This window comes from Anolis sagrei, chromosome 2 (assembly GCF_037176765.1).
Source record: "Anolis sagrei isolate rAnoSag1 chromosome 2, rAnoSag1.mat, whole genome shotgun sequence".
In the NCBI taxonomy this organism is placed as follows: domain Eukaryota; kingdom Metazoa; phylum Chordata; class Lepidosauria; order Squamata; family Dactyloidae; genus Anolis; species Anolis sagrei.
The window spans coordinates 50,729,412-50,747,546 of record NC_090022.1 but is presented as its reverse complement, the minus strand read 5'-3'; the positions used below and the strand labels follow the sequence as shown (position 1 = coordinate 50,747,546).

At 39.8% G+C, this 18,135-nt stretch overlaps 1 protein-coding gene across 1 annotated transcript; it reads right to left on the bottom strand.

Annotated features, from left to right (window-relative positions):
- Window positions 1-12,420: 12,420 nt before the first annotated feature.
- On the bottom strand, window positions 12,421-16,096 carry TRH (thyrotropin releasing hormone). The gene is made up of 3 exons (XM_060766249.2): window positions 15,869-16,096; window positions 14,543-14,757; window positions 12,421-13,252 (listed from the first exon to the last, which is right to left on the bottom strand). Exons 2-3 carry the CDS (start codon window positions 14,739-14,741, stop codon window positions 12,717-12,719), a joined length of 735 nt encoding a protein of 244 aa, XP_060622232.2. The 5' UTR covers window positions 14,742-14,757; window positions 15,869-16,096; the 3' UTR covers window positions 12,421-12,716.
- Window positions 16,097-18,135: the final 2,039 nt, after the last annotated feature.

The following is an 18,135-nucleotide window of genomic DNA, read 5'->3' as shown; positions in this document are numbered from 1 at the left end:
GAGGTCACGAAGAGTCAGAAGCGAACAAATAAACAACAGCAATATCTTCTATTGTGACTGTATGGTATAATCAAAATATTGGGTTCACTATTACCCATTATTTCAGGTATCGTTGGATCATCTTGAAATGTATCCTCTCTGGAGGGTACAACAAAAATATGCAGAAGCATCAACATATCTGTGTTCAATTTTATATTATGTTATTTTGCTTTGTTTACTTTATTTTGCTATTGTATGTATTTTATTGTGACATGATTTTTGTTGTTTGCATATTTATTTTATTTTACTATGTTGTATCTTTGAGCTTGGCCTCATGTTAGCTGCCCTGAGTCCCCCTCAGGGAGATGGTGGCGGGGCATAAATAAAGATGATGATGATGATGAATATTATTACTATCTTTGTTGAAGGAAACCATTGTGAAGGGAGGAATCTCAAGGAGCCAAGTGAAGTTGGAGCACTTTTGATGGGCATAAAACACTGACTTGCCTATTGGAGGGAAATAGATGGAAACAATGAGGCAGTGAGATAGAAAAGAGAGCTTAGCTGCTTGAAAAGTGGATGGAAGCACTCCACAGTGAAACAGTTTGTTGCAGGTTGCACTTGTAAAGAAAAATAGTTTATAAGATTCAGCAACAAAAGCAATATGGAAGCAGTGTTGTTTTAAAAAGGGTCATAATTTTGCTTTGGCTCATACAATTGTGTCGTTGGGTACTTCCGAAATAAACAGCCAGATTGTAGCTGAGGCCACTAAACATTGCCAGACTAAATCAAAATGCTATTTGTTTTGAAAAATAAGGTTTCATGTTTACTAATCATGAGATTTGAATCTAAGAGGTGGGGTTGGGACGAACTGTGCTAGATTTATTCCTATAAATTCTAGGCAAATCTTAGAACTTGGCACAAGATAAAAAGAAAAGCGCTGGATTCACTTGATACTGTAATTATCATTATTACTATACATACTCTGCAATTAACAGTATTGGTAACCGTGCAATTGGTATCCTTCCCGTACCAATTGCCCTGCGTTCTGGGCAAGAATTTTGTTGGGATCACAGCTGCAGAGGGCAAGGTTGGGATCTCTCAGTGCCCAGCTATTCATATGAAATGTAGAACAAGTTCACGTATTATTAAAGTGGTCTTCCCCCGCCCCACACACCCTACTTAACCTAGGTGCAACTTCCAACAGTACAATAAAAGTAACATCCTTTTTGGTTCTCCAACAATGGGACTGCAGTAATAAGTTGAAACCATCTGTTACACAATGGAGTAGTTCAGCATTCTGCAGTGCTATCCTTGTGTAGTCATACCTTTGGGAATTTAACTGCATAAGGGATACTTATGAGTGAGGAGGAGTAAATAAAGTATATATATTCCGAAGGAGTAGATGTCACTTTCCCAAAGGAGCTGAATACTGCTATTAAAATGTATTGTAAGCAGTACAAAATGTTCATCCATGACATGAGTCACTGAATAAGAACAATGTTCTATGTAAATTCACCCAGGTTTTCTATCAAGCGCACGTTGTTTTAACAAAGTGTTCTTTCGCCCGACCCAAACTAGCAGTTTCAGAGTGCTTCAGTGAAAGAATTTCAGCATGAAATTGAGTATGTCTTCTGAAACTAAATTAATATATGAATGACTGTTGTTGATTTTTAACAACTGTGGATGGCAATTAATTAAGAGAGCAAAGTTGGTTGCAGAAGCTTTTATAGAGTAAAATCCTTATCAGACTACACCTTTATAGCACTATTAGTCTATTTTAACTTCCAGGCCAACATCCTACAGAATCCCAGAAGTTACAGTTTAGGAAGAAGTATTTAGAATTCTCACCCAGGGAGCTCTTGGACCTCACTAAACTACAAACTCCAGAATCCCATGGGATGCAGTATGGTCATTAAAGTGGAATACTATTTATTTATTTATTTATTTATTTATTTATTTATTTACTAGCCATCCCCTGTCACGCGTTGCTGTGGCCCAGTGTAGTGATCTGGAAAATAAAGCAATGCTTGTGGGTAAACAGTATTTTTTGTTGTTTCTTTGTCAGTGTTGATGTGGAGAGTGTCTGGTTTGCCTACTCTGGAACATGCAACATATCATAGTCCTTCTTTAGGGGTCCATTTCAAATCTATGATACTATATCTGTGTGTGAGAATCATTATCTCTCTCTCTCTCTCTCTATCTATCTATCTATCTATCTATCTATCTCTCTATTTATCTTTATGACTGGATGGCTCTTTGTCAGGAGGGCTCTGATTACATTTTCTTGCCCTGGTGAAGAGAGTTGGACTGGGTGGCCTTAAATATTTTCTGTTGGTCATGGGCGTTCTGTGTGGGAAGTTTGCCCCAATTCTGTCGTTCGTGGGGTTCAGAATGCTCTTTGATTGTAGGTGAACTGTGAATCCCAGTGACTACAACTCCCAAATGTCAAGGCCTATTTCCCCCAAACTTCATCTTTGTTCATATTTGGGCGTATTCTTGTGCCAAGTTTGGTCCAGATCCATCATTGTTTGAGTCCACAGTGCTCTCTAGATGTAGGTGAACTACAACTCCAAAACCCAAGGTCAATGCCCACCAAACCCTTCCAATATTTTCTGTTGCACATGGGAGTTCTGTGTGCCAAGTTTGGTTCAATTCCATAATTAATGGAGTTCAGAATGCTCTTTGATTGTAGGTGAACTATAAATCCCAGCAACTACAACTCCCAAATGACAAAATCAATCTCATTAGGAAATAAGTTAAGTCCACTTCTTAATGATCTGAGAGTTATCAGGGCTTTAAAACACAGTTGGACAAGGCAGGTTGTAGTCACTAGGTGGTGCAATTAGAACATCTGACTTGTCTTTTGTATCACAAGAGAGGCAACTAGTCTGAGAGATGCAAGTGCCTTTTTGCAACTGAACAGATGTAGATGAGCAATGTCTCAGTTCATAGTTCACTAATATTCCTTCTCTTTTAAAACATTAGCATGAAGTGTCTTTTCTTACTGTCGCTGTTTAAAATAGTTAAAAGAATCTAAAAATACTAATAATTTTCTCCAGAATTGGGTTTCCATGGCAAAAAATCTATCTTGTCACTCAAAATGTAATGAGTGTTATCCCCTTGGATGGTAATTACTAAAAACTGGAAGAGTGCAATGAGTTTTTCTGGTATTGGAAAACAAATTAAAGAATGTATTGTCGAAGGCTTTCATGGCCGGAATCACTCAGTTCTTGTGGGTTTTATATAACCCACAAGATATATAAACCCCTTTTTCCCAGCTCCAGCAGACCTCTGAGGATGCTTGCCATAGATGCAGGCGAAACGTCAGGAGAAATGCCTCTAGAACATGGCCATATAGCCCGAAAAAACCCACAAGAACTGAGAAATTAAAGAATGTTGCATTAATGGAAACTGGAAGAGAGGAGAAGAAAAGGGCATATATAATTCCACATGCCTTGGATTTGAAGAAGAAAAAACACACTTGATAGTATAAAATAATGTAGCAGCTGCTAGAAATTGCCAAAAAAATAGCCAGGAGCAACAGAAGCATTGCTAGATATATTTTTAAAAAAACCACAGGAATTACAGCAACACATACCACATTCTCTCAACACATTTGTTCTGCCTGGAGGAACTCTGGGTTCCATCTCATGGAAGAAATAATGCAGATTCTTCTTGGCATTGCAAAAGCCAGAGCCATATTTTCAACACTGGTCAACCTCAAAACAGACTTTCCACTTTTGAATTAAAATTTTATCTCTAATGAATGGGTGAGAATGGTGGGCTGAACACATATCGGAATTCTGCAGGAAGAGCATGACATTAGCTAGACTGGAATGCTGTGTCCAATGCTGGGCTCCGCAATTTAAGGAAGATGTTGACAAGCTGGAATGTGTCCAGAAGAAGGCCCCTAAATTAATCAATGGTCTGTAAAACAAGCTCTATGAGGAGTGGCTTAAAGAGCTGGGCATGTTTAGCCTGCAGGAGACAAGGCTGAGAGGAGACATGTTGGCCATGTATAAATATGTGAGGGGAAGTCATAGTGAGGAGGAAGCAAGCTTTGTTTTCTGCTGCCCTGGAGACTAGGACGCGGAACAATGGCTTCAAATTACAGGAAAGGAGATTCCACCTGATTCCACATTAGGAAGAACTTCCTGGCTGTGAGAGCCGTTCAGCAGTGGAACTCTCTGCCCAGGAATGAGGTAGAGTCTCCTTCTTTGCAGGCTTTTAAACAGAGGCAGGCTGGCTGGCTATCTATCAGGGGTGCTTTGAATCCAATTTTCCTGCTTCTTGACAAGGGGTTGGACTGGTTGGCCACAAGTACTCTTCCAATTCTATGATTCTATTTCAGCAGATTTAGTGGGGGATTTTTATATGCAATTTTTATTTGCTTTGTTTTAAATGGTGACCAAAGTGTCTGGTTGATAGCTGCTTTGAGTCCCCACAGGGAGAAAGGTGGAGCATAAATAAAGTAAATAATAATAATAATAATAATAATAATAATAATAATTTTAACCAATTGATTAAAGCTATCTTGAGTTAAATCATGTTGGCCAACTGAAGAAGCTCATATTAGCAGACAAAAGTTCATCTCGTGTAAGCAATTTCATTTTGTTTCTTTTTGTTTAAATTGCTTACATCTACATTAGTCCATAATATCAAACAGTCTGTGTGCTGGAGCATTTTAAAGGATAACTATATTTATAAATCAACACATAATCCCTCTCATAGATCAGTGAAGAATCAGACAGGATGGATATGTGTTCAGCTTACTAGCCATTTAATTACTTATCTTAAACGCAGGAGGGCAGCAGGAGTTCAAGCAGTCACAAGATAGCTCAACTGTACTAACTTAAATGAGGAACCCAAAAATGAATTTTGCCACTAATTGCTTTGCTGTTTAGTGTAAATTTTATAACCAGAGAACAAGTGTAGTGTAGTGGTTTGAGCATTCAACTATGGACATTAGAGAACAGGATTTGAATCCCTGTTTGGCCATAAAAAGCGATTGGGCACTTTGGTTGAGTTACACGCTCTTGGCCTCAAAGGGAAGCAAAGACAAAACAAACCGCAATCTGAACTAATCTTGTAAAATAGGAGGCATGATAGTTTGTGTGCACATGCACAACATTGACCCACCGGTGAAAGAAGCATGCCACAACAGGCTCATGTAAGTCACACTCTGTAATCTTGGATTGCAGCATGGTACAGACACCTAGATGCCCTGTGCATTCTGATTTATTCTCTTTTTGTATCACATAGTGAAGAAAAACTCCTGCAGTCACAACACAGAGAAAAGGAAAAGGAGCTGCTCCGATCAAAGATTCAAGCAAGAGCATGGAACTTAGCAACATAGTGAATACAGAAGAGTCTCGCTTATCCAAAATAAACAGGCCGGCAGAATGTTGGATAAGCAAAAATGTTGGATAATAAGGAGGGATTAAGGAAAAGCCTATTAAACATCAAATTACCTTATGATTTTACAAATTAAGCACCAAAACATCATGTTTTCCAATAAATCAACAAGAAAAGCATTTCAGTACATGGTAACGTTATGTAGTAATTACTGTATTTGCAAATTTAGCCCCAAAACATTGCAATGTATTGAAACAGCTGTGGATCCGGACGGGAGGCAGACTGCATTGGATAATACAGAATGTTGGATGAGCGAAGGTTGGATAAGTGAGACTCTACTGTACCTTACTAAAATCTCCACAAACGGGTCACTGGAAAATTTGAGGAGATATACTTTGGAATATAGCAATCTTCCTTTAATCATCTTTAAGGGAAATTGTCTTTGCAACCTTTCACTGGTGAAGCCATGAAACTTTATCATGGTTTTTATTTTTAAAAGATTGCTTGGTTGCTGTATCAAGAGACCTTCAGATGAATTATGACAATATGTTTACCAAAAAAGGACAAAACGATTTTTTAACTGTTGTTGCAAGATTCCTCTCTGTAAACATAAAATCTTCATCTCTCTAGACATTTGAACACCTGGTCTTTTTCCTCTGTAGGCATTGGTGGCTGGAAGTTATTTGCTTAATAAACACTAAAAATGTTCACAGCTGTGTTGTGGCTAGATGCTGACCACATTTAGTTCCACCTGCTTTGACAAGAAGTTGGAGAAAAACTAGTGGCAGTTTGAATATTACCAGACACAGTGAAAAGGGTTTAGTCAGGTGGGCAGCATCTGGTGGGCAGATGCTGCTGGGAAGGGAAATTTATGTTTGTTTTCATTTTTATTGTTCTTGGGCAAGTAACAAGTATTGGCCACAAAGATGGTTGGAACCCATATAGTCCTGCAATCATTAATTGTTTGTTTTCATGTACAGTGGACCATTGGTGTCCACTAGGGTTTTGTTCCAGGACATGCACACCAAAATCCATAGATGCTCAAGTCCATTATATACAATGATGTATTAAAATGCTGTTCCTTGTATAAAATGAAAGGATTAAGGTTTCCCTTTTGGGATTTAAAAATATTTTCAAGCCATGAATGATTAAATTCATGGATGGGGAATCCATGGATACATAGGGCCAAGTATATTAAAAATCCAGTTCTTTACAACCATTATAATAAATATTTTGGGGAGCAATTCTATGGTTGCTTTGAAACCAGAAGAGGGATCTCAGGCTGCATGAAAGTGTTGCTCTGGTGATGGAAACGGAGGGCTCCTGGCAGATGAGTACAAATAGCATGGAGACCCTGCTGACATAGGTGCTCATTTCTGATATAAGGCTCCAGGTAGGACATTCTGAGGACATGGTATGAACAGATTTGATCCACAGGAGCAAAAACAATTCACATCCACAGATTAAGCCCAAACTATGTCAGACCTGCACCTGACAGAGTTAATTTCCCTCTCCTTGTCATGGATGGAAACAACAACAACACACCACCATCTCCTACCATGGCCTCATCAAACCAACATGGATAGAGATAAGAGGAACTCTTACACAAAAAGATTGTATGCCCTTTGATCTTTCACAGGTGAAACTGGGACATGTGTGGCCACATGACATTACTGTTTGGTCAACACAGCAGAAGATACTAATGAGAAGAATAAAGAATCTAGAAGGGCTGCAGCAGCTTGCTTTTGTCTGAGCCTACTGGGAAGGCAAAAAATTCTGGTTTTGCCCCTACTCTGCTGAGTTGAGTGCTAATTGCTTTTGCATTTTGAACTCAATTTGCAACAACTAATATAAGTTGATGATAAAGAACAAAGGGGGAGAAATGGATGGGAAAAGTCAATGAAAAAGTGAGAGAGGGCAGAAGATTAATCAGGTTGAACTTTCCAGGCTGGGAGAATTAAGGGTATGAAAGTATATTCTCAAATGGGTACATGGGATTGATCTACTGCAATCCTAACCACAGTTTCTGATACAAGGATATGCAACTTGTGCTCCCCATAATCCTTCACCATGCACCATGTGGAGTAGATTTCAAGGGAGTAATCATCCAATAGCATCTGGAGATTTAACAAATTGTCCACCGCTATCCTAACAAGAAGCCACCTTGATCTCATTTTTGGGGGAAAGGTTCAATAAAAATCTAATAAATAAATATATCTTAATATTTCCCATTAAAACACACATACACTTGTACTATTAATCACTGAGAGAAAACACTGAGATTTGTTGGTATTCCCACTGAACTCCTTCAGATGATGATTCATTAAAATAATAATAAGGGGTTCTTTACTTATACATTTCTAATGTAGGTGCAGCACACGTTAATTATAATGATTTAACATGGAGGACAAGCACTTCCAGAAACATCTTGATGTGCGAGGGGGCACAATTTCAGTGATGGGCTGCGGCTGAAATGAACTGCCAAAGATGCTAATTATCTGTCTACTTTACCCAAAGTGGTCTAGTTCAAACCGAGTTTGGGGAAAAAAATATAAAGATCTCCATAAAGAAATCTTACTATTTTCTGGTTCATTTAGTGGCCTAATTGAAAAATGAAATTTCTTCAGAAATGATTGATAAAATAAATAAATGATGCCATTTGACAAATTGTAGGCATGTGAAGAGCTCCACATATTGGTGCACCCTTTTCTATGCACCTCCAAAATATATGAAAGGTTTCTATTACATCAGATAGGAGCGGCTACCATTTTGCATAAACACTGATTTTTATTAGAGTACGTGAGGGATTCCTAGTATCTGTTGCCTGTTATGGGAAACAACCATGACCTAAAGGTGGGATGGGCTCACCATTATTTCTTATGGCCCATAGAGTTTGGGTAGAGGGGATGAACTGGCAAAGAGAGTGAAAGTGAAGGGAAGAAAAGAAAATGATTCCATCCTGCAGAATCATTAGTTTTTCCTTCTTTTTGGATCTAGCTCAGGCATAGGCAAACTTTCTAACTTGGGGACCACATGGTAGCACTTCCTGCTAAGACGACTGGCTGCCTGTGATGGATGGAAGGAAGGGAAGGAGGAAGGAAAGAGAGAAGGAAGGAAGGACAAAAGGGAAGGATGGAAGAAAGGAAGGAAGCATAAAAGGAAAAAGAGAAGGAAGGAAAGACAAAAGGGAAAAAAGGAGAAACTGAGAGGGAGGGAAGGAAGGAAGGATGAAAGGGTAGAAGGGAAGAATGGAAGGAAGGAGGAAGGAATGAGAAAAGGAGGGAAGAATGAAAGGATGGAAGGGAATGGAGGGAGGGAGAAAGAGGGGAGGAGGAAAGCGAGAAGGAAAGAAAAACAAAAAGGAAGGAAGGCGAATGATGGGGAGAGGGAAGGAAGGACGAAAAGGTGGAAGGGAAGAGGAAGGGAGAAGGGGGAAGAAAGAGGGGAGGGGAAAAGCGAGAAGGAAAGAAAAACAAAAAGGAAGGAAAGAAGGAAGGAAGGCGAAATATGGGAAGGGGGAAGGAAGGACGAAAAGGTGGAAGGGAAGGGAAGAGGGAGGAAGGAGGAGGAGAAAGAGGGAGGGGGGGAAGGAGAAAGGAAAGAGAGTAAGAGCCCAAGGCCTGGGTTTCCCCATGCCTGTTCTAACTCCACTTTTACAGGCTTGGAACCAAGAACCAAAACATTCTTATGAAAATATTTAAGGAGGATGCTAGTTGGCTTACTTAGGGTGCAGTTTGTTGTATTTATCATATACAAGCAAAAGTTTTCAAAAGACACTCTGCAATTACTATGGGTACATAATGCATGTTTCCAGATAGTAAACTAGTGTTAATACAGATTTATAATTGTCGCCATACACAAATTTGGAACAGAAAAATACTGAGCTTGTTCCTTCCACATGTCGAGCTAGTTTTTGTTTTAAATTCAGCAAAGATATTGATAATTTATAACTTTGGACAACCACAAATCAAAAATGACAATTTAATCAGGGGCCATTGTTCACGATAAATATTTATTTGTTAATGGCAAATTAACACCGTTAAACTACAGAAACTGAAGACATTTGGGAATATCGGCAGAGTTTTCCTTATTTTAAATGGCAATTCACACAGTGAGGTGAAGATACTTGTTTGCTGTAGATCAACATTAGGATTGTTGTTCAATAATTATTTTGAGGTAAAGTGAGGTATCATTTCCAAGTGGTTTTTTGACAGTAACAGAAGCAGGCTGCTGTGGATTTCCCAAACAAAAATTTGCACTCCCGTGAGTCCCTCTGTGAGCAACAGGTAGCATGAAATGTTTAATTTGGCTAAAGTAGGCATGCTACTTTTCACTACCCATTAATCCTGACCATTTGACTAAGGATGGCAGTCTTTCATACCTTATTCAGCAGAGAGAAGTCAGTGATTCTTCATCCTCTATTACCCAGAAGAGCTTGAAAGTCTCATCACGGAACAGCAAGAATGTTTTCCTTGACATTATTGCCTGGAGATACGTTAGGAGTATCTCACAACAGGCAAGCATATCACAGTTATTGCAGGACTTACTACATGACGTCACTCCTTTCCCTCAGCCCTCCCAGTGTGAAACAGCCTGGGAAACTTTTCTTTTTCAAACATAAATAATGTGTTAATTATTTCCTGTTGCAAAAGTAACACCTTCCAACAGTCTCTCACTGGGGGAGTGGTAGGAAAGGAGCAATGGGATGTGATAAGTCCAAGGTACAGATCTTGTCCTGCTGTGATTGTGTTTGCATGGCTTGTGTGATAAACTTCTCAGACTATAATTCCCTAGCCAACACAGCCCTTGAGGATGATGAGAGAGGTAGACCAACACATCTGTGGAAAGCTGGGCTAGAAACCCCAAGTGAAAAGTTCTGGCACAGGGATCTGACTTTGTGGAATCAATACAGCAATTGATGGCTTACACCTAATATGAATGGAGAATTGTAACTGCAGCCATAGGTCTCCCCTCAGCTATGTGCCACTCTTTACCACCCACACATTCAGTTCCCATACTGGTAACAGCCTGGGGCTTATCAGACTGTCTCGTCTCAGATCCATTTTTGTTCATTTTCCGTAAAACCCAAGGTATTTAGCAAGGAGTTACTCCTCTTCCTGATCATCCATGGTACAGGGATCCGCAGTAATGGCTGGGTCAGCATCTTCCTTGTTGCCCGAATAGCAGGAGGCATGGCTTGTTTCAGGTATCAGGGCAGGGCAATAAGTGACCCTTTTAATGTCTCTGCACTGAAATTCCCTAATGTAGATTGATGGAAGTAACAGCCCAACATCTGGAGGACCAAAGATTTCCCGTTCCTGCTTTCAAAACAAATATTTAATCTCCATACACAAGCATGTAACTGAATGTGTAGGAAACTGCCACAATCTCTTTGTCTCCACTCCCTAAACCAATGCTACATTTTTGCATTCCTTTGCTGCTTCTGTTTAATTCATGAACTTAGTTAATAAGCAAGCATGTTTGAGTAATTGTGCAATTGTTCTACACTTTGTGATCAAATATGACATCTGGTCCAGACATTATTCACACTAGGGATACCAACATAGCCAGAATAATTTTCAGCCTCCCCCATTCCCCCATTTAGAACAACTTTGGGGAGTTTACCAACTGTAACTGAGAAAATGTGCAGTAGAGTAGCTGCAAATAACTCTAGCAGTCCTGCTAAACCAACGTTCCTTGACTTGATGCCTCCAATAGCCATGCGGGGGATGGAGGGAGATGCAATCCAACATAATGTAGCTGCTTTAGGTTTTGGAAGACTGTCCTAAAAAGTATGAATGTAGTGATCTTGGTCTCCATAATGAATATAATATTTTTGGGCCTCAACAAACAGGAATGCTAGGGAGGATGCATTGTTTTAATTACAAAAGGCTGCCTCCCTATAGTGGATTTGAGGGGCTATGCATGTTAATGTCCACCTCATGAAATCCCATGTATTGCCATTCCTTTGTCTTGTGTGGTGCCTTTTTTTCACCCATCCATAATACAATTGTTGTCCATAGTGAATGGCTCAGTATCAACTATCTGTATGAGGCATGTCATCAATGCCTCAATTCCTTTGTTCGCTTCAGAATTTCCAGTTTACTGAGGTCAGCCTTTGTGATGGAAAACACTCTTTGGTGGAAGAACTTGCCATCTCCTGGGTTAAAGATTGTAGATCCCAGCTCAGCAATGATTTACATCTGATTCTGTAATTATTTTTCTCCACTAGGATGAAAAACCAACAGGGTCTCCCATCCACTGACAAGCACCACTAGCCTTCCCAGTTGGAAGAATATGTGTCATGGGTAAGAAGGAATCCTGCTGTTATCTCTATTCATTAATTGGAAATATCACTAATATTCACCCATTAGAGAAAGGAAGACACTGGGAAAGAGAGCAGCAAATGGGGGAATCTGTCCACCTGGCAAGAGAATGGAGACTGGTGGAATCAGGATCCTTAGGAGCTTCCATGAATTGGATGAGGACCCTCCATAAGCCACATAAATCCAGAGGTGCTTGTCTCCTGGCCTGCTTCACAATGTGTAGAGGGAAATAGCTGCTAGACAGCTAAAGACACATATTTGTAATGTGAGGACATTAAAACATGAGCATGGAATACTTGCCATGGACACATCTCTATGGAACCAGGCTGTCGTTGTTGAGCATCTAGGTATACATCCCATTCTCATATCACAAGTTGAGCATCCCATATCCAGAAATCTAAAATCCAAACTCTTCCAAAAATTTTCCACGTGTGTGGCTGAGATAGTGACATTTTTGTTTCCGATGGTTCAATGTACACTAACTTGATTTCATGCACAAAAAATATTAAAAAATAATGTGTAAAAATCCCCTTTGGGCTATGTGTATAGGGTATATATGAAACATTAATGAATTTCTTGTTTAGATTTGGGTCCCAACTTTAAGGTAACCTCATTATGTATATATATCAAAGTACAGGTATTCCAAAATCCAAAACATTTGTGGTTCTAAGTATTGTGAATAAGGGATATTCAACCGATATGACAATATGCCTTTCATTCTGCATGTATCTTTGGGCTACAAGTGCTTGTAGAAAAATAATAATACCAGAACTATACTTTATTAAGACAGCTTCATTTTAAGCAGATGGACAAGCCAGACAACGTGCCTCTCAATGTGTCCTTAAAATGAAATCCACACTTCCATGCACTGCTCCAGCCAAATCGTAGCCTGACAGGAAGGAACATACGGTGAAGAACTACCAATGAAGTAGGTCAGCAAGCAGAGTTGAAAAGGGCATATATGAGTGGGCTTCTGAAAAGTCTGGAGACTTGGGCGGGGGTCCTTCAAAGGAATGTAAACAATGAAAAACATGGAGAGAGACACGCTGTACCTCACTCCTCTGCCTCCACCTCCCCATCCAACAAAGACCTTCTTCCAGGATGTTGCCGCTTCTCTTCTCCCCGGCCTTGGCTAACGCTATCTAGCAACTCAAGCAGCAAGCTGCCTTTGCTGCATTCCAAGGAATCCTGCAGGTCGCAGGGAGCAGTGTAATCTGGACTCTCCGAACTCAGATACCTCTTCCCTGGATGCTGCCGTTTCTCCAGGCTCTGCTCTACTTCCTCGGTCTCTTCATCCCAACTTCGCTTTCCAGGGTGCTGTCGCTTGCTGTATGCCAGGTATCTCTTACCTGGATGCTGCCTCTTAGATAATTCATTCAGATAAGCCAGCTGGCTGTTGGGGATGTCAAGGTATTGTTCCCATAGGGATCGTCTGCCAGGATGCTGCCTCTTCTGCAGTTCTGAGTAGAGATCAAAACCATCATCTTGGTCTCTTTTCCCAGGATGTTGCCTCTTTTCCAGACTGTATAGATCTCTCTTCCCAGGGTGCTGCCTTTTGGTGATCAGGTCCAACTGGGGAGTATTTAAATCTGTCCAATAAAATGTGTAACATTGTTAATAACATTCAGAGCCACAATGTGATAATGGTTTGAGTATTAGAATATAAACTCAGAGTTGGAGTTTCTGTTCCTGCAAGTCTCCTATCAATTTATAGTAGAATTGGCCGTCTGCAAGTACGTTGCCCAGGGAATGCCCGGATGTGTTACCATCCTGTGTGAGGCTTCTCTCATATCCCCACATGGGAAGCTGGGGCTGACGCCAGAAGCGGCTTGCAGTATATTCTCAAGTCGGTTCTGACATGATTTAAAAAATGGTAAAATTAATGCAGGTTGCCACCACTTCAACCGACATGGTTCAGTATTTGGAATCATGGGATTTGTGGCTTTTCCTGTTCTAAAGGTAACAATGAGCAAGCTGTTTTATGCTAGCCTTGTATTGAACATAGAAGGGAAAGTTTTTTTTTTTAAAAAACATGCTTTAGCTTTAAAATTAAAACAATAACAGTATGACTTGACCATTGCTTTGTGATTACCAAAAGAGACATGTGCCTGTCTTGCAGTTGTCATTGACATCATCTAAGTTACAGTCCACTTTGAAAACCTTTCAGGGAAGAAAAGGGACATCCAATCACCCTCAATATCCACATATTCTACATCCACCAATTCAACCAACCATGGCTGTATGTAATGAGAGTTGATATCTACAGAGTATTTATGATGGGTCCTGGAACCAAATCCCAGCAGATACCGGGGACCCAATATATAAACAACAAAGCCATTTCAGCTGCTAAAGTCTGTTTCCCACCACATGATTACTGAACTTTAATACAATGCCATGGCTACATCCGGAGACTTTTAACTTTTAATGACGATGCTAGATGGATTATGGATTTATGAATTGGCGAACATTGACCACAAGATGATTTTATTGCTGCTATTGTACTGTTTAGATTGTTTTTAACTAGTTATAACTGTTGACGTTATATTGTAATTTTGTATATTGTATTTTGTGAATTGTTGGGCATCAAATTGTGCCTTTTGTAAGCCGCCCTGAGTCTCCCCTAGGGGGTTGAGAAGGGCGGGGTAGAAGCACCCCAAATAAATAAATAAATAAATAAATTTAGAGCTTTCTGGCAGAGCATTTGGTATATTATACAAAACTACAAGTCCCAGGAACCCATAGAATGCAATATCAAAGTGAAATAATAATCATCATCATCATCATCATCATCATTATTTATATTCCATCCTATTTCCCTGAAGGGACTCAGATAATTGCAATAATTGTGTAATGTGAAAGACCTAAATAATTAAACATACCTTTGTTGGGATCCTCTTCATCCTCTTCCATTTTCCTGAAAACAGACCTCAAGATGATGCTCTCTGCCCTTTGGAAAATGTCATCCAAATTAGCCTTTTCCTCTTTCTCATCTTCTTCTGGAAATGACTGCCCCAAATTGCCACAAACACTGGTGAAAGCCAGGGAGAAGAAGAGCAGGAGCAGATGAGCAGATGCCATTGCGGGAATGCAAGTCCTGGAAGAGAAACACGGTGATGGAGAACAAAATAGGTAACACATGCAACATTCTTAATGACTCAGAGAAACATGGCACACTCATGAAGATAAACTCAGGCTCTTGCGTTATTATCTAACCCTGTTGAAGTTGCCTGCAGAAATGATCGTTTGGTCTCCTGTAATTTTTCTGGACATTCCCTCAGTTTACATGAGCATCTTCAAATGACTTGGGAAGTTTGCCTTTGAGCAAAGATGAGGGCTGAATCAGCATGCATTTAGGTTTATCACCCCCTTTTCATGATGAACATCTTTCTCTCCCTCTCTGTCTGTCTTCAAGCGCACATACACAAACACCTTCACCTTTGTAATGACCTGAATTCTTTTTCATTACTAAAGAACTAAAGCAATGTAATCTTCATTTCAAAACATCAAATCAGATTTTGTTTCACACCAGACACATTGGGAATAAAACAAACCAAGAAACACAAATAGGCATACTTAAAACAGAGTTTTAGCAAATAATTACATTATGCCTGGCCTAAAATGTACACTATTTTAAAAGAGCTCTTAAAAACATTCACACAAATCAATTTTTATTTTTACTACATGCCTAACACTCTCAAAACATCTTGAAACATGAAAAGATGACTGTTATTTCATACTGTGGCTAGGGATTCAAAGCACATTTTAACCCCATTAGCCTAAATCTAACGATTTAGGCTAATGAGCGAGTAGATGTCAGAATAGAACATTTACTTCAATGTATTTGCCAGGCTTTCCCTTTCTGATCTGATACCTGGCAAGTGAAGAACTGTTATTTTTCAGGCATTTCAAACTGATTTGGAATTATTTTGCTATCTAATTGTTGGAATTCACGTGTTTAAAACATAAGACATTGCTAGTTAAAAGAAACACAGACTTTCTGGTTTAAAGTTTTACAAAGCAATTGCTCAAAAAAGGCATTCGTTCCCCAATAAATAGCATGCCTTAATAATCATCACGAGCATAGCTCAAGAACGGCATATATTAGCTTACAGACATGTGCTGCTTCTTGATCGCAGTAGTTAATAAGAAGGAAAAAGTTTTTTTAATGCAGGCAGACCTGGCAATTACATTTAAATAGAAATTACCTTCTCTCCTGGTGTTTTACTCCTCGCCAGAGGTTTCCAGAGGGTTGCTTGAGCTCCCTATGTTTCTGCAGCTGTTAATGCGTCTGAGCTTCAAAGTTGCCTTCCCCTTCTGAGCACATGAGGCATCCAATAGAACTGCTGCTGAGTTCTCCTTTGTGGGTTACTTCTTCTCTCCCTCTTATACCCTCCTGCCTCTGAAGAACCTATTACGCAAATCACTGTGAGGTAATGTACACAATATGTTGTATTTCCCCGGCCTCTCCCCCTTTCAATGATGTCAGCCATCTGAAAATTGCGTGTATGTTAAAATCCTGAGAGTTGTGAGCTCCCAAATTCCGGGGGGAAGGGGAGAAATGTTCCAGAAAATAATACAACATGAGATAGGTTTTGATACTTGTCTTAACATAAACTCATCAGCTTCAGGTCAAACGGGGGGTATGCGTCAACTTGGAAGTGCATCATTCCTGAGATAGGGAAGAGAAAATAATACACACATGCACCGGATAGAAAATGCTGTATTGAAGAGTTGTTGTTCTTCTTTCTATTCCCTTAGGCAATGATCCACAGATCCCTGTCATGGAACCATGTTCCAAATGTAGCATTTTTCTGAGGGAATACATCCATTAAATCAGTGGTTCTCAACCTTCCTAATGCCACGACCTCTTAATCCAGTTCCTCGTGTTGTGGTGACTTCCAGTAAAGTTATTTTTGTTGCCACTTCAGAACTCTAAATTTGTTACTGTTATGAATTGCAATGTAAATATCTGATATGCAGGATGAATCTTCATTCACTGGACCAAATTTGGCACAAATACCCGATACACCCAAATATGTACACTGATGGGGTTAGGGGATTTGATTTTGTCATGTGAGAGTAGTAGATGCTGGGATTTATAGTTAACCTATAATAAAGAGCATTTTGAACTCCACCAATGATGGAATTGAACCAAACTTGGCACACATAACTCCCATGCCCAACAAAAAATACTGCCTTTGAGTTTTGGAGTTGTAGTTCATCTACATCCAGAGAGCACTACCAAATAATGATAGATCTGGACCAAACTTGGCACAAATACTCAATATGCCCAAATGTGAACACTGGTGGAGTTTGGGGAAAACAGACCTTGATATTTGGGAGTTGTAGTTACTGGGATTTATAGTTCACCTACAATCAAAGAGCATTCTGAACCCTGCCAATGATAGAATTGAAACAATCCTGGCACACAGAACTTCCATGACCAACAGAAAATACTGAAAGGGTTTGGTGGGCAATGACCTTGGGGTTTGGAGTATTAGTTCACCTACATCCAGAGAGCAGGAGGAGGGCTTTTGTTGGGAGGCTTCACTGCCTGTTTCCAAAAAAGGAAGAGAAGGACAGCAGAGAGATCTTCAGCATTCTCTGCCAAATGGGTTCCTAAGATCATCAGAAATATGTGTTTTCTGATCATCTTTGGTGACCCCTCTGAAACTCCCATCATGACCCCCCCCCCCCAGGGGTCTGATCCCCAACTTGAGAAGCACTGCATTAAGTGGTTGGCAAAGCATGAACATACAAACTCAACCTGAAAAGTCAGGTTTTTTAAAGCATGTAAATGGATCATAGAGTCTGGGTTGCTGAGTTTTTTGGGCTATATGGCCATGTTCCAGTAGCATTCTCTCCTGACTTTTCACCTGCATCTATGGCAGGCAACCTCAGAGGTCCTCTGAACAAACTGATGCTTGCCACAGATGCAAGCAGAATTTGAGGGGAGAATGCTACTGGAACATGACCATACAGCCCAAAAACTCTCAGCAACCCATTGATTCCAGCCATGAAAGCCTTCAACAACACATTGATCATAGAGTCCTCCGCATTTGTGTAATTCTCCCCTTGTCCATATATATTAGCATTTTGCTGGCCTTTTAAAAAAAAAACACACAAATATGATTCAGACAAACTTAAATACCTTAAAATCTCCACCTTTGATACTGAAAACTTGAGAAGCTCTAACCATGGTTTAAGTATCCTGTTGGACTGAACGGGACTTTTTGTGCCATGCTGTGGATGCCACAAAAGGTATCAAGAGAAAGAGCAGAAAGAAAGGAGAAAGCACAATGGAATAAGGATTAAAGTTTCTAACCCACAAAAGGAGTATTTACTTTACTAGTGTAAAATAAGCAAATTTGTGCATTTATGTGCTTAAATACAGTATTGCAAATTCTCCAGGGAGCAAACAGATAACAATTCAAACACTTCCAGATTAAACTCAATCAATAAATGAGATGTG

Coding starts and splice junctions, on each gene's coding strand:
- TRH (XM_060766249.2), bottom strand. CDS start 14,741: ATGGCATCTGCTCATCTGCTCCTGCTCTTCTTCTCCCTGGCTTTCACC. Junction 13,253..14,542: donor TGAAGAGGATCCCAACAAAG/GTATGTTTAATT, acceptor TTTATTGGACAG/ATTTAAATACTCCCCAGTTG.